At 47.0% G+C, this 23,207-nt stretch overlaps 1 protein-coding gene across 1 annotated transcript in view; it reads right to left on the reverse strand.

The window, feature by feature from the left end:
- LOC143942248 (coagulation factor XIII B chain-like) overlaps positions 1 to 4,535 on the reverse strand; it is an 80,312-nt gene extending 75,777 nt beyond the window's left edge. Inside the window, 1 exon segment of the mRNA XM_077463494.1 lies at positions 4,385 to 4,535. Within this exon segment, the coding sequence (XP_077319620.1) occupies positions 4,385 to 4,535 (151 nt within the window).
- Between the last annotated feature and the right edge of the window lie 18,672 nt (positions 4,536 to 23,207).

Genomic DNA, 23,207 nt, shown 5'->3' on the forward strand with positions numbered 1-23,207 from the left:
CAGAAAAAAAGTGGGCATAGACCTGAAATTACACACTGCAGAGCTCAGTGACGAGAGCTCCAAGAGATGATTGGAGGGAAGGGACATACCCCCCTTCACACAGCTCACAAGAAGAGAGCTGAGGCTGTCAATCTCAGGCTGTGTGCTGTAGCAAAAAAAAAATATTAAAATTGTTGGGAGCCAAAAATATATGAGAGGTACAGAAACAGTACCACTTGATACTCCACTAACTCCAAAATAGGAGTGGGGCTCAGTGGCAAAGGCCAGCATATGAAAAAAAACAGAACTGTACCAGGAAGAAGGGTACAATTCAAGTACCACACAATTGAGCCACAGGGAAATAGTACCACAATATATAGAGAGACAAAATCTGAAATTGAAAAAGTTTAATTATATGGTAACCAATGGAACAAATTAAATAAACAACACCTCCACCTTCCACCATCTAAAAAGACAATGTTGTCTATAGCAAATAAATGTCTAGATACCACCCATGCATCCACATATATAACTATCAAGTCATAAATAGAGCATATAATAAATTGGAGGCTCTGGCAGGCACCGGTGGCTGGGTAGCCCTGTAACTCTGGCAATAATGGAGTAGCAATCAATTATTGCAGACTTATGTAGCGGCCATAATCCTTTGCAGGGCGGCCTTAACTTTTTGGCTTACCGGTTACCTCCGCTTGGCTGGTTCTCCCACGTCTAGGGGTTCCCAGGGTTGGTGCCCAACAACTTCGGACGCTGACACCAATAAAGTCCTTTTGAAAGGTTTTTATTTGCAGGGGTAACATCCAACAATACAGTCTTGTATGGGAACAGAGGGCAAGGGTGAAGAAACTCAGGCACCTTGAACTGCAGATATAACAAGTCTCTAGCACCACCCAGAGAGTAACCACTCGCAGCTGGGCACTTCAAGGCTGAACAAATCTCTAGCCAGAGATTATGGCAATCAGCGCTTTGACTCAGAACTTGTGAAATCTCTGACCTTGAACAAGTTGTAACTTAAAGTGAACAGGAACCTTTTTCCTCAGTACCTGGAATGTTCTTTGTCTCCTTGACAGTACTGGAAAAAGCATGCATTCGTCAATGTCCTTCACAACTCAGTAACCAGGCACTTCTCAGGATGCCAGCTTGTTGGCCCTCCTCCAAAAAGAGAAGATTCCTCCCCCGGTCACTTGCATGAGCTGTGGTGCCCCTCCAACCCGAGAGCACACCCGGATGCCTTGAATTAGCCAACCGAAGCATGTTGCGGAGCGACGAAACGCTCCCGTGAGCGGGACCCCTCGTGGGGCTACCCTGGTCCAGAATCAGGAACAGACCGCTAGGGCCTCGTGAACGAACCACATGTAACACGTGACCTCAACATCTTAAGTACCCCTCCCAGACTCCTCAGCGGGACTCGGCACACCCACTGCTCCGAGGAAGCTGATACCCAATACGTCCAACCAGGCCTGGTTCTGGCCTGTCATGTGCACCTCACTGTACACATGACCAGGCAGAACTCTAACACAGCCCAGTCAAACTGATGTCAAAGTTCACATTAAACATGTAATGTTTATTGAACATTATTGCAGAGATTACAATCACAGTGGCATACACCGAACAATCAAGAGGTGTTGCGTTACAACCATAACAGTAAATAAAGAAACATTCCTCCATTGCAGTAACCAGTATGTATCACAGCCAAGGAAAGTCATAACACCGACACGTCATTTACTTCAACATTACATCAAAGTTCCTAATTACACGTGGCAGCCTCTTGCAACCATCTATCCCAAATTTTATGGTATTTAGCTGGGCACCCCCTATTTTTATATATGAATTTTTTATATGGGAGCGTGAAATTAACTTCCCGTTTCCAGTCCTCAACCCTGGGTGGAAGGGGTCTCATCCACTGTCTAGCTATCTCTTTTCGAGCAGAAAATAAGGTTTCCTGCAGGAAAGTTTTGGTAAATTTATCCAATACTTCAGGAAATATCCCTAGGAGACAGGGTTTGGGGTCGAGGGCCAAGGGTGAGCCCATAACATCATGTAGAAATGATACTACTTGTTTCCAAAGTTCCTGCAGTTTGGGGCAAGACCAGATAAGATGGAAGAACGTCCCAGTCTCAGAAGTACATATCGGGCATAACACAGATTGATTCATATTATATTTGGCGGTCCTAAGGGGGGTGAGGTATGCTCTACGCACTATGTAGATTTGAGAAAGCCTGTCTTGGAGCCTAGGGGACACCAGCTTGCACGTCTCCAGAGCCTCCTCCCATTCCTCGTCCGTCAGCTCACCTACATCACCCTCCCAGCGGGACTTTAGTGCATACGCTAGTCTCGCCGAGATGGGGGCCACAAGCATACCATAGAAGCACGAGATAAGCTTTTTGGGATCAGTATCCTTCACTATGGCGACAATAGGGTTGGGAGCAGGCTGAGGCAGTGACTGCGGAAATTGTGCCCTAAGTGCATGCTGAACCTGTAGGTACTGAAATAGCATAGTGTTTGGAATACCAAATTCCTACTGCAGCGTCTGAAACGTTTTAATAGTGCCATGGTGAATCAGGTGATGCATGTAGTATATTCCCCTCGATACCCATAACTGAACACCCTGGATCTTTTGAAGTTCCGGCAATTGTTTGTTATGCCAAAGTGGGGTATAATCATTTGGTGACATAACATTCAATTTAGTGGATGCCAGATCCCAAATCCTTCTGTAGTGAAAAAGCATGGAGTGTTTACCTGGCTCTAGTGTAGAGCTCCCAACCCCCGTTGAGATAGCAGCTATCGGATCATCTGCAATTTGTGCCCAGGTGGGGCAGAGAAGGGTAAGAAAACGTTGTTTATCAGTCTTGTCCACATGAAAAAGTTGAGACAGTTGTGAGGCAACATAGTAGTGATTTAGATCTGGAAGAGCCATGCCCCCTAAATCAGTCGGGCTTTTCAAAGCCTGCCAAGCAAGCTTGTGCCTATTATTCCCCCATACAAAGGGCCTAAGAAGACTTTCAAGGGATTTAAAATACTTTAGCGGTAAGTATACCGGGGCGTGCCACAACACATACAGTATTTTAGGTAATAAAACGATTTTAATCAGATTAACGTGCCCCCAAACCCCAAGGGGGAGGCGAGGCTTGAATCTTGGTACGCACTAGGGAGAATAAAGGTTCTATATTCAGCGCGATATAATCTGCCGGAGTCCTAGAGACATATACACCCAGATACTTAATAGTTCCAACTCGCTGAAGAGGCAGACTGGCCTGAGATTCTGATTGTGGAAAACTGTCAATAGGTAAGATTTGGGATTTTTCCCAGTTTATACGTAGACCGGAAAAGCTACCAAACCACTCTATCATATGCAGGGCCTTTGCAAGGGATGGGCCAGAGTCTGCTAAGTATAACAGCGTGTCATCAGCGTATTGACTGATTTTTTCCGTTAGTTGACCCACTGCCAGTCCCCTGATCTCAGGGTCTGCACGGATCGACACCGCTAAAGGCTCTGCAGCCAAGGCATATAGTAGTGGGGACAGTGGGCACCCCTGCCTGGTACCCCTACTGAGGCCAAACGCCTGGGAGGACCACCCATTTGCCACCACCTTGGCCGTTGGGTGATGATACAGTAGCTTCACCCACCGGATAAAGTTAGGGCCAAAGCCGTATCCTTCTAGACACCTCCACAAATACCCCCATTCCACAGAGTCAAATGCCTTAGCCGTGTCAAGTGACACTACCACCCGCTCACCCACCGCCTCATGTGTTGCCTGTAAATTAATATAGAGCCTGCGTAGATTGAACGACGTATTCCGACCCGGCATAAAGCCCGCTTGATCAGCCTGAATCAGGGTAAGGATCACTCCGTTCAATCGAGTAGCGAGTAGTTTAGCTAAAATCTTAATATCTACCTGTAATAGGAAGATTGGGCAGTAGGATTCTGGGAAACCTGGATCTTTTCCAGGCTTGGGTATCAAAACTATCGTTGCTTCCCTCATGGATGGAGGCAATGTCAGTGTATCAAAAAGACTCCCGTAGAGGGCGAGAAGCCGAGGCGCCAGTATGTCTTGGTAACGGGAATAAAATTCAATGGGAAGACCATCTGACCCCGGTGACTTGGATCTTGCAAACTCCGCAATAGCACACACTATTTCATCGGTGGTCAGGGGAGCCTCCAGAGCCTGCACCTGTTCCTCAGTGACTTGGGGGAGGGGAACCTGAGCTAGAAAGCTGTCCACCGGAGTGGTGTCGTCGGATACTGTAGTGGTATATAAGTCCGCAAAAAAGTCCCGAAATCTAGCCGCTACCTCAGAAGGGTCCGTGATCATTGTATCTCCTTGTCCACGCAAAGAGATAACAATCGGGGGCCTGTCTTCCTTATGCACTAAATATGCTAGCAACTTACCAGCTCTTTCCCCAGATTCAAAGTACTTTTGTTTGGTAAAAAAAAGTTTCTGTCGGGCCTTGTCATGGTGCAGCTGGGAAACCCCTCTCGACTGTAGTCGAAGTGCATCGGCGTTTGCCGTAGACGGGTCAGCTATGTAGGTGTGTTCCATGGAGCTCAAATCTGCCTCAGCCTCAGTAAAGGCAGTAGCCGAATCAGCCTTGAGCCTATTAATGTGAGTAGTCAGTACCGATCGAGCGTGTAGTTTAAATGTATCCCACACGGCTGGAACTGAGGCCGTGTGGTCATTGTCCTCAAAAAATCTTATCCACTCCGCCTCAATAGTGTCATCTTCGGGTAATAATGTCAGCCAGAATGGATTTAACCGCCACGCCCGCGGAGGCCTACCCAGGGGTACGTCAAGCACTACAGAGTAGGGGCTGTGGTCCGAAAGCAGTCTGGGGCAAAACAATACTTCCCTGAGTCTGGGAGTGAGTTGTTGAGATATTAATATAAAGTCAATACGTGAGAGAGAACCATGTGTGGGTGAGAAGCATGAATACTCTTTCTTTTGAGGGAATTTGTGTCTCCAAGTGTCCACAAGGTGAATGGTGGTTATAAGCCTGGACAACCTAATGGTCCCAGCCTGCCCCACCATCAACTCGGGGGGCTTGAGCCTATCCAGGGAAGGATTAAGCGTAGTGTTGAAATCCCCCAGCCAGATGACAGGAACCGCCGGATGTCTGGACATAAAAGACAGTCCCTCAACAACCAACGCCATGTTAAATGGAGGGGGGATATAAAAGGCCATAATAAGGTAGGGTTCCCCATACAATTTAGCATGTAGAAAAAAAAACCTGCCCTGCGGGTCAGTAAGAATTTCGCAAAGTTCAAATTGGACCGACTTAGCTAGAAGTACCGAAACCACCCTCGAGTGAGACGTGTAGGTGGAATGAAATGCCCTGTCAGGGAACTCACCGTACATATGCCCGTCCCTGTACAGCAACAGTTCCCCTTCGTTCCAGGCGTCATGCGCGGTGTCTCCATCAGAGGCGTACGAATTCCAGGTCGAACGGACGTATGCTAATCCGAACACGTGGACGTACGCCAATCCGAACACGCGAAGACACCCGCACAAACTGAACGGATGTACGTCTTCACGCACGGACGGCCACTTCCACCAATCCCGGCTCACTTCCCTCTATATAAACAGGGTCCTGACCTGACACCAATGCTGGATCATCTTCAGCTACTCCTGTAAGACCTGATCGTTGCTCCTGTGACTTTGCTCCTGTGATCCTTGTTCCTGTGACCCGTTCCTGATACCCACTCTTTGGATACCCTGTGCTACTATCTCCTGGACTACCTTTGACCCCGGCTTGGACTTTCGACTTGGCTTGTCTCCTGAATCTGTACCTAGTTTGCTTGCACGTTACCAGACCCTTGCTTGTTCCTGATTACGCACCTGCCTCTTGTTATTGTACCGCATTGCCTGCCAGTTGCCGACCTTGCCTGTTACAGACACGTAGTGCTTCCTGCACACCTGCTGATCTTCCGGTGCCTACCTACGTGACCAGTCTACACCTCTTCTACCGTGAGGACCCAGCATCTCCAAGGTCTTCTTCTTCCACCTACAGGCACCTGCACCCTTTCGTGTCCTCACGCTCCCTGTCCCCATCCTCAGGGGCGTGGAGACCGGAACCGTGCGAGAGGCCACCCTCAGCAGTCTGACTCCACTGTAAGGTACGTGACAGTACGATCCAGCCAGAAACATGGAGTCAGACAGAGGGGCCTCACCTTTGGAAGCTCTGTGCCAACAGATCTCTGCCCTTACCCAAGCAGTTCAAGGCCTACAAGATGGTTACCATCAACTCGAGCAGAGGGTGGAGACATTAACTCCAAACACTACTGCCTCCCAAGGGGCTACAGCATCTCGGTCCGCCAGTCCGGCAACTCCAGCCTCCATGCCTGCAATAGTGGTGCCATCCCCGGAGCCTCGAGTTCCTACTCCCGAGCGGTTTTCCGGAGATCGCAGCAAATTCCGTGCTTTTCGTAATGCATGCCAACTATACTTCCTGCTACAGCCTCGCACTTTCTCCTTGGAAAGCACAAAAGTAGGGTTCATCGTCTCCTTGCTTCTGGGGGAACCTCAGACCTGGGCCCATCGCCTCTTGGAACAGGCCAGCCCTTTACTTGACACTATGGACTCTTTTCTGAATGAGATGGCTAAATTATACGACGATCCTCAGCGTGCCACAACTGCTGAGGCCAGTCTCCATGCTCTGCGCCAGGGTCGCAGACCTGTAGAGGATTATGTGATGGACTTTAGGCGGTGGAGTTCTGACACTCAATGGAACGACGCCGCCCTATGTTACCAATTCCGCATCGGACTGTCCGAATTATTAAAGGACGAGTTGGCCCGTATCGAAGTTCCCAGTTCTTTGGAAGACCTTATACAGGTATCGATCCAAATTGACCGCCGTCTTAGGGAACGGAGGTCTGAAAGAGTTGGCCAGTTTCGCCCCACTTGGATGTTAACCAAGGTTCCGAATTATCCTCCTGCTTCCACACCTGCTCCCACCTCCGAAGCTCCAGAGCCAATGCAATTGGGATTACTTCGCTCACCATTGTCTCCTGAGAAGAAGCTACGCCGGCGCCAAAACAACCTCTGCCTTTACTGCGGGGAAGCTGGTCACTATGCGAATACATGTCCAAATAAGATTCGTAAGTTCAAAGACTCACCTCTTGTATCTAATGCATTACCTCTGACAAGATCAATTCACATAGCTGTTCCCTTTTCCTTACAGCTTCCAGGAGGAACACTCCAGGTCCAAGCTATAATTGATTCGGGCGCCTGTAGTTGCTTCATTGACCATTCTCTCGTTCTACAACACGACATTCCATTGGCACCCAAACAACGCCAACTCTCTATACGGCTAGCAGATGGATCCAACATCAGATCAGGTCCTATTACCCATGAGACTCAGCCACTACTCGCCAACATTCTATCCGGTCACCAAGAATTAATCCGCCTGGACGTCATTTCTTCACCACTCTTCCCAATCATTTTAGGAATGCCATGGTTACAAGCCCATAATCCCCAAATAAACTGGATAACCGGTGAGGTCGTGTTTCGGTCCACTTACTGCCTCCAAAATTGTGTCAGGACCTCAAACCACCTTGTTCCGGTCATTGCCTGTTCGGATTCTACATCTGAGCTCCAGAGGTTGGTCCCAACCACATACCACAGATTCCTGGATGTGTTTGACAAAAGAAAGGCAGACACACTCCCTCCTCATCGGGTCTACGATTGCCCAATCGAGTTACTACCTGGAGCCGAAATTCCATTCGGGAGGATATTCCCTCTATCGGAACCTGAACTCCTGGTCCTCAAAGAATACATCAATGAGAACCTCAAGAAAGGATTTATTCGACATTCTTCTTCCCCAGCCGGTGCTGGAATATTTTTCGTTGAAAAAAAAGATCATTCGCTCCGCCCATGTGTGGATTACAGGGATTTAAATAAAGTGACGATTAAAAATCGCTACCCCCTTCCATTGATTCCAGAATTATTCCAGAGACTTCGATCAGCCAAAATATTTACGAAACTAGATTTACGAGGGGCCTATAACCTAATCAGAATCCGTAAGGGGACGAATGGAAAACGGCTTTTCGGACACGTTTTGGCCACTTTGAGTATCTGGTCATGCCATTCGGACTCTGCAACGCACCAGCTACTTTTCAACATTTTGTTAAGGCCTTTTTTAGGGACTTTTTGGATTTATTTGTAATTGTTTATTTGGATGACATTTTGGTATTTTCAGACTCTCTAGAAACCCATCGTGACCATGTGAAACAAGTTCTCCTGAGATTAAGGCAACATGGGCTCTACGCCAAGGCTGAGAAGTGCGAATTCGAGCGGCGGACCATTCACTTTCTGGGTCTGGTAATATCAACAGAGGGAATAGAGATGGATCCTCAAAAGGTTTCAGCCATTTTATCCTGGCCACCTCCAACTGATAAAAAAGGGGTACAGCGCTTCATTGGGTTCTCTAATTTTTACAGAAAGTTCATTAAAAACATTTCCAGTGTTATAGCTCCCATCACGCAACTCACCAGCAAACAAAACTGCTTCCGATGGTCCATCGAGGCCCAAGCTGCGTTCGATAAACTAAAAGGGTTATTCACATCGGCCCCAACACTCAAACACCCTGATCCTGCTCTACCTTACACTCTGGAAGTGGACGCTTCAGAGAACGCTGTAGGCGCCATTCTGTCCCAACGCCAAGGGCCTAAATCATTAATGCATCCTGTAGCCTTCTTTTCCAAGAAACTAAATACGTCAGAAAAGAACTACGATGTGGGAGATCGGGAACTCCTGGCAATCAAACTGGCTTTAGAAGAATGGCGGTACCTACTTGAGGGGGCAACACATCCAGTATTGATTTTTACAGATCATAAAAATTTGGAATATCTCAGAACAGCTAAGCGTCTCAGGCCCCGGCAGGCAAGATGGGCTCTTTTCTTCTCCCGTTTTAATTTTCACATAACCTACAGACCAGGATCCAAGAACAGTAAACCCGACGCATTATCCCGTATGTTCTCTGAAACTGAAGCCTCATCCCCTCCAGACACTATTTTACAAGCTGGAAACTTTCTATTAACACAAACCAGTTTTCCATCACAGGTTAGGCAATCGTCTCGAGGTGCATCAATCCCCCCGGATATGAACCTCCAAGAAAAGGATGGTCTTCTCTGGCGAGGAAGTAAATTATTCATTCCTCAAAACCTTCGTACCTCCGTCCTACAGATTTGTCATGACTATCCCCTGGCGGGTCACTTTGGGGGTCACAAAACAATAAATCTAGTTCAAAGGCATTTCTGGTGGCCAAACCTCGCGAAAGACTGCAGAAACTGTGTTAGCTCTTGTTCAACCTGCCTCCGGAACAAAAACAGCAAAAATAAAGCCTGGGGATTGTTGAGGCCATTACCTATCCCTGAAAGACCATGGGATAAGATCGCAATGGACTTTATTGTTGAGCTTCCCCCCTCTGAAGGATTTTCCTCTATCTTCGTGGTGGTGGACCGCTTTTCCAAAATGGCACATTTTATTCCCATGAAGGGAACTCCATCTGCAACTGAGACGGCCAGAGTATTCATTAAAGAAATTGTCAGACTCCATGGAATTCCCGGTGATATTGTCTCTGATCGTGGAGTCCAATTCACGTCAAAATTTTGGAAATCATTGTGTGAAACTCTAGGTATCAAGTTAAATTTCTCTTCAGCCTACCATCCCCAAACAAACGGGCAGACCAAACGCACTAATCAAACGTTGGAACAATATTTACGTTGTTTCACTTCTTTTTCTCAGAAGGATTGGGCCTCGTTACTACCCTTGGCAGAATTTGCATTTAATAACTCTACTCATTCTGCCACAAACCAGTCACCATTTTACTCTAACTATGGTTTTCATCCCTCCTTCCTGCCAACACCCTTACCGGATTCTCCTGTACCAGCCTTCCAGGATAGGCTGAATTTCTTTGTTATCAACAATCAGGTACTTAAAGAGACCCTCTCTAAGGCTCAGGAGGACGATAACATTTTTTTCGATAGGAAGAGAAGGGGAGAATTGGATTTAAAAGTCGGTGATCGTGTATGGCTGTCAACTGCAAACCTGAAACTGGCATGTCCCTCTAAGAAATTGGGACCCAGATATTTGGGACCTTTTCCAATTAAGAAGAAAATTAATTCAGTAGCCTATGAACTTGAACTTCCCAGCTCATTCAAAATCCATCCTGTATTTCACACTTCTCTACTTAAGCCTGATGTACCTAATTCTTTTCCAGATCGGGAGTTAGGCTCTCCAGAAGCTATATTAATAGATGGGGAGGAGGAGTTTGAGATCGAAGCCATTCTGGATTACAGGAAGCGTCGAGGGCAAAATCAATACTTAATTAAGTGGAAAGGCTTTGGCCCCGAAGAGAATTCCTGGGAACCCGAAGCGAATCTTCATGCCCAGAGGCTTATATGGGCTTTTCATCACTCTCAAAGGTCGGTTCAAAGGGGCACCAGGAGGCTGCCCTTAAGGGGGGGGCACTGTCAGGGAACTCACCGTACGTATGCCCGTCCCCGTACAGCAACAGTTCCCCTTCGTTCCAGGCGTCATGTGCGGTGTCTCCATCAGAGGCGTACGAATTCCAGGTCGAACGGACGTATGCTAATCCGAACACGTGGACGTACGCCAATCCGAACACGCGAAGACACCCGCACAAACTGAACGGATGTACGTCTTCACGCACGGACGGCCACTTCCACCAATCCCGGCTCACTTCCCTCTATATAAACAGGGTCCTGACCTGACACCAATGCTGGATCGTCTTCAGCTACTCCTGTAAGACCTGATCGTTGCTCCTGTGACTTTGCTCCTGTGATCCTTGTTCCTGTGACCCGTTCCTGATACCCACTCTTTGGATACCCTGTGCTACTATCTCCTGGACTACCTTTGACCCCGGCTTGGATTTTCGACTTGGCTTGTCTCCTGAATCTGTACATCGTTTGCTTGCACGTTACCAGACCCTTGCTTGTTCCTGATTACGCACCTGCCTCTTGTTATTGTACCGCATTGCCTGCCAGTTGCCGACCTTGCCTGTTACAGACACGTAGTGCTTCCTGCACACCTGCTGATCTTCCGGTGCCTACCTACGTGACCAGTCTACACCTCTTCTACCGTGAGGACCCAGCATCTCCAAGGTCTTCTTCTTCCACCTACAGGCACCTGCACCCTTTCGTGTCCTCACGCTCCCTGTCCCCATCCTCAGGGGCGTGGAGACCGGAACCGTGCGTGAGGCCACCCTCAGCAGTCTGACTCCACTGTAAGGTACGTGACATGCCCACCCAATCCAAGGGCGCTTAAGGGCCATCTGCAGTCCACCCTCCACATGTGTCTCAACCAACACCATCACCTCCGCCCTTTGCTTCTTAAGGAACGTGAAGGCTGCCGCGCGCTTCATTTTATCACGCAGGCCCCTCACGTTCCAGGTAAGAAACCGTATAGATGCCATATAGAGTCATATAAAGCAATGAGTGCAGTCAGCTTTCCCCCAAACAGCCCTCCCGTAAGCGCACCCCAATACAATTGTGCTTGATCGAGCCCAAACAGGGATTGTATAGGCAGTAGTTGTAAAAAACATTCTGCAAAAGCAACACATAGTCCAATTACGTACTCCAGCTCATTTATAGTAATCTTTTGCATGTAAACCCAAACCAATCCACCCCCCTCCCCCCACCCTACCCTGCACCAACCCCAACTTGTGCGGGTATATTCCCTCAAAAACCAAACATGCCTGGCTGGGAAAACCAGATTCATTAAATCAGTAAGAAAACCTAGAACAATAAGTCTAAAAAAGGGTCGTGGCCACCGGTACCAGAAGGCCAGGTAAAGTAGAGCACCCTGCATAACAGCACACAGCGGTGACCCGTGTAGAGAGGCAAAAGTGTCAGTTGCTGTCCAGTCCCAGTGACCAACTCCCTCATGACAGTAAGAAGTCTCAGCAGACAACAGAGCAGTTTTCCGCTGCACCGTGCGATGAGTCCATAGGACTAACATGTCTCCCCTTGCTCCGGGAGAAAAAAGAAGAGAAACCCCCCCCCCCCCCCAAATTGTTGAAATAAAACAAACAGGTACGTATTGCAGAAAAAGTCCCCCAACAGGGACACAAAGAAAAAAAGGGAAAAAATTGTTCCATGAACGTTGACACCATCAGCAGGCGTAAAAGTCCCAGAATCGGAAAGTCCAGCATATCTCAAAGTAGAAAGGGCATAAAAGTAACGGACGCCACAGATGCAAGCATCCTAGCGATAATAGAGCAGCAAAGAGAGATCAGGTAACATGCCATAGTTCCAGGACACCAGGGGAAAAGTAAAAAAAGTGTTTAGCTCACCCGTCCCACAGGTACTCAGGCAGCTCTATCTTGAGGCGCTCTGCGTTCCAGCCATGCTATGACCTCCCTGGGTTGTTCAAAGAAGAGTGCCCGGTCTCCTGCCTCCACCCTGAGGCGTGCTGGGAATAGCATAGAGTATTTCACTTGTTGTGCACGTAGTAATCTTTTGGCCTCCAGGAAACTCTGTCGGCGTTTCTGGACGTCCGCAGAAAAATCAGGAAAGATTGCAACTTTAGTATTGCCTACAGGGATGTTACCCTTCTCCCGAGCCATGCGCAGGGCAGCATCTCTATCCTTATAGTTCAGGAGCTTTGCAATAAAGGTGCGCGGGGGTGCACCCTGAGGTGGAGGCCTGGCAGGCATACGATGCGCGCGTTCAACCGCCAGCATGGGGGAAAAAGACTCTCGGCCATAGGTATTTATTAGCAATTGTTCCAGAAAAGTTGTGGGGTCTTTACCTTCAGCCCCTTCTGGAAGACCAATCAATCGGATGTTGCATCTGCGTATGCGATTTTCCATTTCGTCCTGTTTAGCAAGCAGGAGGTCTATTTGTTTCTGCATGTGGTCAGTGTCATTTTGCAGTGGCGGGAGAGCGTCTTCCACATTGCTAATGCGGGTCTCAGTTTCCCTCACCCGGTCACGCAGTTTCTGAAAGTCCTGCCTTATTAAAGAGATGTCCATTTGCACTTCTTCAATTTGGGATGTAAGGGACGTGCGGCATAATGTAATGGCTTCAAGAAGCCTGTCCGTGTCTCCAGCCGCACGCGGCCCTCCCGGCTCCTCCGCGCCGCCATTTTCCTCCCCCTCCTCACTCACATGTCGGCGGTATTGTGACAGCCGCGCTGCCGCCGATCGCTGGGATTTCGAGGGAGACATGTGCACCGGAATGGAGGGACGCCTTCCAGACGTGTTCAGGTAAGTATCGGTGCTGTGGTGTCACAGGATCAGCGTGGGAGACAGGATTACTCGGCGGAGCTCCGGAGACACGCGTCCTACTCCATGCAAGGTCAGGCCACGCCCGATGTCAAAGTTAACCTACACAATTAACCCTCAGAACCCCATTACCGCTCTGAGGCAAAAAAATTAATTTACACATGAATGACACTTTGTCCAAAGTGTCAACGCTACACTTATAAATCCATGGGGCTGTATACCATGGCTGGAATAAAAGTAAATAAATGTGTATGGTGCTTTCCCATAGGCCGTGAATAATGATACTAATGTCACATGAACATATGAACCGAAATCCAGGGAAATAGAGGGAATGATGGTAAACACCTTATGCAACAAGCTGTAGCATTGAGGAAATGGAAAGAAATCAAGGGTCAAGCATAAACAGATCCTAGGTAAATCTCCCATCAAACAATGTCATTGACACAGGGAAAAAAAGGGTGCACAGTGAAAGTTCATTGCATAGTTATGTTTGCAGGTGTCAGCTTGTGAGATCCGCGATTGTGGTATGCCAGTATGACAGATCCAGGCTCCTGCCAACTCTCCTCGTGGCAGCTCAACAGCACGCCACACACGGATACACAGGCTGTTGACTATCTTGTGGCCCAGTGTGTATGAGAGTGGCTTCAATAAGCCTACAGCCAGGCACTGTAGCTCCGTTCCCACAATCCCACAGTCGTATTCACGCCATGGAAGCCAGATAGCCAGATAGCGGTGATACCAAGAGAATGCAAGGGGCGGTGTTAGATGCACAGGAACATGACATCAATGCATTTCGCTGGGAGTCCCCAGCTTTGTCAGAACGTGGCACCCCTTAGCTGAGGCGTGTATAAATACACTTTCTAACTCAGCCTCTTTTTTCTCATAGGGAAACCAACTGCACCATGTGTATATCCATATACTTGGGTGTAAGGCTACACATAAAAATCGAATTATCTGCAGAACCTCCACAACATTTCTTAGGCAGTGCCCACACAACAAGCTATTCAAGACCAAAATTACAACAGAATAATTAATAAATAAAGAAATGAAAAACAAATTCACATAAACTATAAAACAACATAATAAACACTTCTAAAATAAATAACACACTTCTCCAGTGAATATATTCACAAGGGCACGTGCATGCTAATTCCAAGAAAGACGTATTCAGGATAGGTCTTGGTTCACTCCAAAGACCTGTATATTTAACTCTCTATTGAGTCCTTTAGGTATCAATACATCTAATTTATAAATCCAGAATTTCTCCCTTTTAAGGCGTACCTTATCAAAATTGCTCCATCATTTACTGAACTTCCAAGCATAAATCCCCTTCATCATCAGTCCATCCATCTTAGACTGATGGTGAAGGAGAAAATGCTGAGCTAAGAGGCTCTTAGCCCTTGTACACATGGTCGGAGATTCCGACAACCAAATCCATCGGAGTTATTCCGACGGATTAATTCCGGACCAGGTCAGGAAGTGATGTTGCATACACACGGTTGGACCAAGTTGTCGGAATTTCCGGTTGCCAAGAACGTGGTGACGTAAGCCGTGTACGGCGGGACTAGAGAAGGAAGTTCAGCACCACGTCTGCCACCCTTTGGGCTCCTTCTGCTGATCCTGTGTCTATCGCATGTTAGTAGAAGTTTGGTGAGAGACGATTGGCGCTTTTCAGATTAGTGATTCAGATCGCTACTGCTCTTCAGTTTGTGCTTGTCTTTGCATATCTGATAATCAGTGCGTGCAGTAAGTATTTGTTTCTCATTGTGGACTATATCTTGGTATAGTATGCTTTGACTTACATTTCTTATTGTCTGCTTGCTTCTGCAATTCAGGGTGTTCTTTCAGGCATTGCTGTTTTTCGGTGCTTTCTGTTGTCCGTTCTGACGAGCCGACCATTTTGAAACCATGTTTTGTCTACGTACTCGTCGTAGTGTTTGTGCTGTGCAGGGGCTTCGTGTTGGGGTTGTTTCTTTGACACAAGCCCGGTCCATGAACAGGGAGGGGAGGTGTTTGTGGACCAAAAATTGGTTGCACCAGCGTGACCAGTTCTCGCACATGCCTTTGCTCCATGAGATCCGGGAGAATAATCCTGATGATTTCAGGAATTATCTCCGGATGACGGACCCCGTTTTTCACCGTCTGCTGGCTTTGCTGACTCCTTATACCACCAGGCAGGATACCTGCATGCGGCAAGCCATCACTCCGGAGCAGAGGCTCATCACCACGTTGCGCTACTTGGCGACAGGTAGAAGCCTTTAGGACCTAAAGTTCTCCACAGGCATCTCCCCCCCAGGCTCTGGGGATCATTATTCCAGAGACCTGTTCTGCCATCATTCAGGTCCTGCAGAAGGACTATATGAAGGTAAGTTGTATCCTTTAACATCACATTCTATGTATTTCATGTCTTGCATTTCTTTCCTCCTTCCCTAATTATCATCATTGCAATATGCTCTAATTCATATACTCTGCCCCTTTGTCCTCAGGCATATTTGCCTCACTAACTTCCCCACTATGCTCTTCTTGGCCCATAAAACTATAGTCTAGTCACTTACCAATGTCTTTGGTCAGCTCCATAGTATTGCTTTCCCCTAAACACCCCCTAAAATGTCTACAATTGTGATGTGTGTGCTTCAATTCATGCAGAGTTCTTATTTTTATTTTTTGGTTGTGCCAAACTCATTATGAACCCCCCAACTGCTAGCTCAGCTGATAGCAATCTTCTATCTGATGACTTTACCAAACCCAATACACACTATACCTACCTTTTTGATGATCACATTTATGGACGAGTTCACCAAAGCATGTAGTGCAAGGGCCTGCCTCAATACTTTCAAATGTTTTTTAATTTTTTGTTTTTTCCCCTATTAATTATCTTGATATGTGATAGCAGAATGTCAAAATGTACTTCCATTTTTTTTTATTTTGTTATTATGACACTTCTTACCTGTCCGGTGGGCTGCCAATAGTGTAAGTAAGGAGGGGCTTCCCAAAGTAACACACATTATTTCGGCATTCAGCTCTCAATCAAGTGGAGATGGTTACCTGTCCAAAACATCCCCCCCCCTCATTTTCTAGCAAGGGCCCATCAGATGGGGGGATGGGGGGGTCATGACTCTTATAAGGGGATCTTATACTTTAGGCTTTAAATACTCAGTTCCCAAAATGTTATACTAATCTTCGCCTTAAATGTTGGTGTCTAATCTGCTTGCAATGTTGATTATTTCAATTACAAATCTTTTGTCTTGTTTCACTCCACAGTGTCCTTCAATGCCACAGGAATGGCAGACTGTGGCCTCTTACTTTGCCAGTCATTGGGACTTTCCCAATTGTGGAGGAGCAATAGATAGGAAGCACGTCCGCATCGTCCCACCACCCAACTCGGGGTCGTACTATTATAATTATAAGGGGTTTCATAGTATCGTGATGTTGACGGTGGTGTCTGCGACATATGAGTTTTTGTATGTGGACGTGGGGCAAAATGGACAGATGTCGGATTGTGGAGTGTTCGCATGGATGGAGGTCTACTGGCATCTCCAGAGTGGCAGTCTGGGCTTGCCACCACCAGAGGAGAATCAGGAAGGACTCCTGTTTGTATTCTTCATGGATGAGGCATTTGCCCTGGCGAACCATCTGATGCAGCCTTTCCCGATGAGGACTCTCACCCCAGACCAGAGGATTTTTAATTTCCGCCTGTCCAGAGCCCGAAGAGTGGTGGAGAACACTTTTGGTATACTGGCCAGCCGGTTCCGCCTTTTTCTTACGCCTATCCACATGGCGGAATACAAACTGAATCACATAGTGCTGGCGTGCTGTGTTCTTCACAATTTTCTTTAAAAAGTTTATGCGAACTATGCGGTCTCAGTTGGCCAACAAGAAGCAGACTTGCTTGAAAATGATGATAACCTCACGGGCCTTAAACCTGCTCATCCTGGCTTGCCCCCCCCCCCCCAAAGCGCCCGTGAGGTTAGATCCCAATCCATGGACTACTTTGTGGGTAGGGGGGCATTGATATGCCAGACAATGTCTGAGAGGCATTTTCTCAATAATTTTCTTGTTGTGCCTTTTTCACCAACAGTGCAAACCCATGTTCAGAGCGAGATGAGGGGACAGTCTATTCTTCAGATAAACTAATTATGTTGTGGGTCTGCTACACACACACGCCTTGTTTTTGGTAACTAATGTATGTAGTGCATTACTGACCAAAATCATGCTCATTTTAACCACTTTCAGACCGGACCATTTTGCTGGTAAATGACCAGAGGTCTTTTTACACTTTGGCACTGCGCTGCTTTAACTGGTAATTGCGCGGTCATGCAATGTTGTACCCAAACAAAATTTGCGTCCTTTTCTTCCCACAAATAGAGCTTTCTTTTGATGGTATTTGATTGCCTCTGCGATTTTTATTTTTTGCGATATAAACGTAAAAAGACCGCAAATTTTGAAAAAAAATGATATTTTCTACTTTTTGTTATTAGAAAAATCCAATAAACTCAATTTTAGTCATACATTTAGGCCAAAATGTATTCAGCCACATGTCTTTGGTAAAAAAAAAGTCAATAATTGTATATTTATTGGTTTGCGCAAAAGTTGTCACATCTACAAACTAAGGTACGTTTTCTGGAATTTACGCAGCTTTTAGTTTACGACTGCCTATCTCATTTCTTGAGGTGCTAAAATGGCAGGGCAGTACAAAACCCCCCCAAATGACCCCATTTTGGAAAGTAGACCCCCTAAGGAAATTGATAAGAGGCATGTTGAGCCCATTGAATATTTTATTTTTTTGCCTCAAGCGATTGAATAATGACAAAAAAAAAATTTTTTTTTTTTTTTTACACAAAGTTGTCACTAAATGATATATTGCTCACACATGCTATGGGCGTATGTGAAATGACACCCCAAAATAAATTCTGCTGCTTCTCCTGAGTACGGGGATACCACATATGTGGGACTTTTTGGGAGCCTAGCCGCGTACGGGGCCCCGAAAACCAAGCACCGCCTTCAGGCTTTCTAAGGGCGTAAATTTTTGAGTTCACTTCTCACTACCTATTACAGTTTTGAAGGCCATAAAATGCCAAGATGGCACAAAACCCCCACAAATGACCCCATTTTAGAAAGTAGACACCCCAAGCTATTTGCTGAGAGGCATGTTGAGTTCATGGAATATTTTATATTTTGCCACAAGTTGCGGGAAAATTACAAACTTTTTTTTTTTTTTTTTTTTTTTCACAAAGTTGTCACTAAATGATATATTGCTCACACATGCCATGGGCATATGTGAAATGACACCCCAAAATAAATTCTGCTGCTTCTCCTGAGTACGGGGATACCACATATGTGGGACTTTTTGGGAGCCTAGCCGCGTACGGGGCCCCGAAAACCAAGCACCGCCTTCAGGCTTTCTAAGGGCGTAAATATTTGACTTCACTCCTCACTACCTATTACAGTTTTGAAGGCCATAAAATGCCAAGATGGCACAAAACCCCCACAAATGACCCCATTTTAGAAAGTAGACACCCCAAGCTATTTGCTGAGAGGCATGTTGAGTCCATGGAATATTTTATATTTTGCCACAAGTTGCGGGAAAATTACAAACTTTTTTTTTTTTTTTTTTTTTTTCACAAAGTTGTCACTAAATGATATATTGCTCACGCATGCCATGGGCATATGTGAAATGACACCCCAAAATAAATTCTGCTGCTTCTCCTGAGTACGGGGATACCACATATGTGGGACTTTTTGGGAGCCTAGCCGCGTACGGGGCCCCGAAAACCAAGCACCGCCTTCAGGCTTTCTAAGGGCGTTACAGTTTTGAAGGCCATAAAATGCCAAGATGGCACAAACCCCCCCCAAATGACCCCATTTTGGAAAGTAGACACCCCTAAATTTAGGGGTACACTAGTGAGACTAGGTAATAAATGGCGGGTGCCCTGAAACTATAAAAAAATAACTAACCAACCAGCGTCACCTGTAACAGTTATATGGTGATCACTGGTGAAAGGGTTAACTAGGGGGCAATCAGGGGGCTTTATGCGGTAGTATATGGGGGTCCCTGGCGCTATAAAAAGCTGCGGCGAACCTAAATACCTACTTGCCTAACTAGCGTCACCTGTGACACTAATACAGCGATCAGAAAAACGATCGCTTATTAGGCTGGGTTCACACTGGAGCGATGCGGGAACGCCACGAATGCGCGGCGGGTTCCCGCATCGCATGCCTCCCGGCGGCAGTTCACACTGCCCTATGCGAACTGCTGGGAGTGTCAGTGAAATGTTACTGACACCCCCAGATCAGTTCGCATATCGCAGTGCGATCTGCAAACTCGGATCGCATGGTGTGAACACCCATGCGATCCGATTCTGCTGCGGGCCAAAAAAAGGGTCCCGTGCGAATTTGCGGCGGGTGCGGCGGGTGTGGCGGGTGCGGCGAATGGCTGAACTCGAATCGCACAGAGATCGGATGTGATTTGCACTGCAGTGCGAATCACATCCGTTCTCAAACCGCTGCAATCTGAACCCAGCCTTAGTGACACTGGCGACGGGGGGTGATCACGGGGTTAAACCTTTATTGGGGGGGTTAGGGGGGTACCTTAGAACTAAAGGGGGCTAACCCTAACTGCCCTAACAGTTATTAGTCACAAATGACACCCGCCGGGTGATCAGGGGGTTAAACCTTTATTAGGTAATAAATGGCGGGTGCCCTGAAACTATAAAAAAATAACTAACCAACCAGCGTCACCTGTAACAGTTATATGGTGATCACTGGTGAAAGGGTTAACTAGGGGGCAATCAGGGGGCTTTATGCGGTAGTATATGGGGGTCCCTGGCGCTATAAAAAGCTGCGGCGAACCTAAATACCTACCTGCCTAACTAGCGTCACCTGGGACACTAATACGGCGATCAGAAAAATGATCGCTTATTAGGCTGGGTTCACACTGGAGCGATGCGGAAACGCCGCGAATCCGCGGCGGGTTCCCGCATCGCATGCCTCCCGGCGGCAGTTCACACTGCCCTATGCGAACTGCTGGGAGTGTCAGTGAAATGTTACTGACACCCCCAGATCAGTTCGCATATCGCAGTGCGATCTGCAAACTCGGATCGCATGGTGTGAACACCCATGCGATCCGATTCTGCTGCGGGCCAAAAAAAGGGTCCCGTGCGAATTTGCGGCGGGTGCGGCGGGTGTGGCGGGTGCGGCGGGTGCGGCGAATGGCTGAACTCGAATCGCACAGAGATCGGATGTGATTTGCACTGCAGTGCGGTGCGAATCACATTCGTTCTCATAAACCGCTGCAATGTGAACCCAGCCTTAGTGACACTGGCGACGGGGGGTGATCACGGGGTTAAACCTTTATTGGGGGGGTTAGGGGGGTACATTAGAACTAAAGGGGGCTAACTCTAACTGCCCTAACAGTTATTACAGTCACAAATGACACCAATGCAAAAAAAAAAAAAAAAAAAAAAAAAATGACATTGGTGTCACTGTGACTGGGGGGCAGGGGTAATTGGGGGGGTGATCGGGGGGTAAAGGGGGGGTGTGAGTGTGCCTGGCATGTTCTACTGTGTGTGGGATGTGTTGGTGCAACTCACTGATCCGCTCTCCTCCGTGTCGGAACGAAAAATACCGACACGGAGGAGAGAATACATCACTTCCTCTCCTGTGTTTACATTACAGGAGAGGAAGTGATGTCACCGGGGATTTCTATTCGTCGGGAGCGATCGCGAGGGGGTGGCCATGAATGAATGGCCGTCCCCTCGTCCGGGATCGCTCCCGAACGAAAACCGACCGCCGCAGGCACCGGGCGGGGGCCCGATCGGGCCCCCGACCCGCGGGAGGCAAATCACGTACATGTACGTGCTTATGCCTGCCCGTGCCATTCTGCCGACGTACATCGGCGTTAGGCGGTCGGCAAGTGGTTAAGCACCATGGCAGGAAAATGGCATGATTGTCCAAATTAACACATCACTGTGGGTGTTTTTTTACTAAAGGCACATCCACTATGCACTACAAGTGCACTGCAAAAGCACTCCTGAAAATCCACTTGGAGTGCAAAGTGGAGTTTCCTTTAGTAAATAACACCCATTCTCACTGCAATCTAAAATTTAACTTCAAATACATCTTTGGTGCAATGAAAAAGGAAGCCACACATTGATGATAATTTTACTTTTTAATCCAAGCAAATTCACATGTGCGTTTAGAAAAGGTTTTGACAACAAACCAAGAAATTGTGTGTATCAAAATCAGTCTTTCAGCTAATTTTTGTGCACCTGGTGTTTTTGTGTAAACAGGCATGTATCAAAGCGTAATATACAGAACACAGGAACTTACAAAGTTCAACTATGAAAAGTGAAGACAATATCAGGCATGAGTATGTACAAACTGGGCTGATATTGCCTTCATCACATGGGGTGTCACCCCTGTAAAATCCAAATTTGGAAGATGCACACAGTGTGTCAACATATACTATCTCCCATCATGGGGGGTCAATGTACATGTTTTATGGCTGCATCCCCTTCATCTCAGCCACTTTACACAAAACACGTACATTGGTCCCCCATGATGGGAGATAGCGCATGTTTCCACACTCTGTGCATCTTCCAAATTTGGATTGTCCTAAAATACAAAAGTTGTTGTTTAAAATTGAAAAACTAAAAGCCTAGCTAGTTTGGGCTGTTTCACACTCTCCCCAAAACATCAATGATGTTCTTCATTTTATTTTTCACATCATTGATGTTTTGCTGTATATTTTCCAAATCCCGGTTGCACCCCATTATCTCCCCAATCAGGATCTGGGCACTTTCACTGGTAAAACGGGAATCTTCTTCCACATCACCTACAAAACAAATAAAAAAAAACACCATGTATTAAAAATATGGGGAGATACATTGATGAGCTTACCAGAAGATGTGTTCTCCGACACTCACCTGTTGTGGTGACAATTTGCCCAACTTCCATGATCTCTCCTTCCTCCTCCTCTTCTTCCTGCTCCTCTGCTTCTGGTTTTGGTATTTGGCCTTCTTTGGGAGGGGTGTGGTCCCTGGTGTCCTCATACTTGCTGAGTCTTCTCTCCCCTATGAGAATGCAAAAAAAAAATAATTAGCACACAGTGGGCATAATTTGGAATATGAAACATTGTTTGGAAGTGTTGTACAATTGTTTATTTTGGCGGAGCTCCAAGGTCAGAACATTATTGGGGACACTTTGTTCAGCTTGCATACTTCCCTGCAGAATAATGTTTCTTACGAACGAATGAAACCATGAACTTGAAAGTGGCCATTTTAAACTGCACAACATGAAATCAAAGCACATGGAGCAGTATGCAAGCAAGAATAATCTTATGAACACATGACAACTACTTACTTTTTTCAAGAACACAATTGATCCTTATGTACTGCTCGTGCTCCCTCAGTTTCAGGTCTGACCAGCGTTTTCTCAGGCCGCGTACACACGCGGGGACTGTTCGCCCAACTTTGTCCGCTGAACAGTGTTTCGGCGGACAGTCCGCTCGTGTGTGGGCTTTCAGCGGACAGTTTCAGCGGACAGTCTGCTGAACAAAGTTTTTCGGAAATTCCGAAAAACTGTTCGCTGAAACTTGGTTTGAGCGGACAGTCCCCTCGTGTGTAGGCTTGTTCGTCAAACAAAGTTCCGCGCATGCTCAGAAAGGATTTACACGCCGAAGGTTGCATTGCAGTGTATAGGACGTCGTTTTCTAGTCCCGTCGTACGTGCCGTTCACATCATCGCGCACGGTTTCAGCAAACTGTTCGTTCGTCGTGTGTGGCCATGTCAGTCCATGCTAATTTTGAGCGGACTGTCCGCTGAAACTGTTTGACGAACAAAGTTGAGCGAACAGTCCCCGCGTGTGTACGCGGCCTTAGTTGATCCATGGATTGGCATACCCCAAAATTCTGATGAAGACTCTTCACCACTTTAGACATGATCTTGGCCTTTCTGATATTTGAGTTTGGGTAA

This window comes from Lithobates pipiens, unplaced genomic scaffold, assembly GCF_037356315.1.
Source record: "Lithobates pipiens isolate NorthernLeopardFrog02 unplaced genomic scaffold, aLitPip1_a1.2 Scaffold_30, whole genome shotgun sequence".
NCBI classification, from domain to species: domain Eukaryota; kingdom Metazoa; phylum Chordata; class Amphibia; order Anura; family Ranidae; genus Lithobates; species Lithobates pipiens.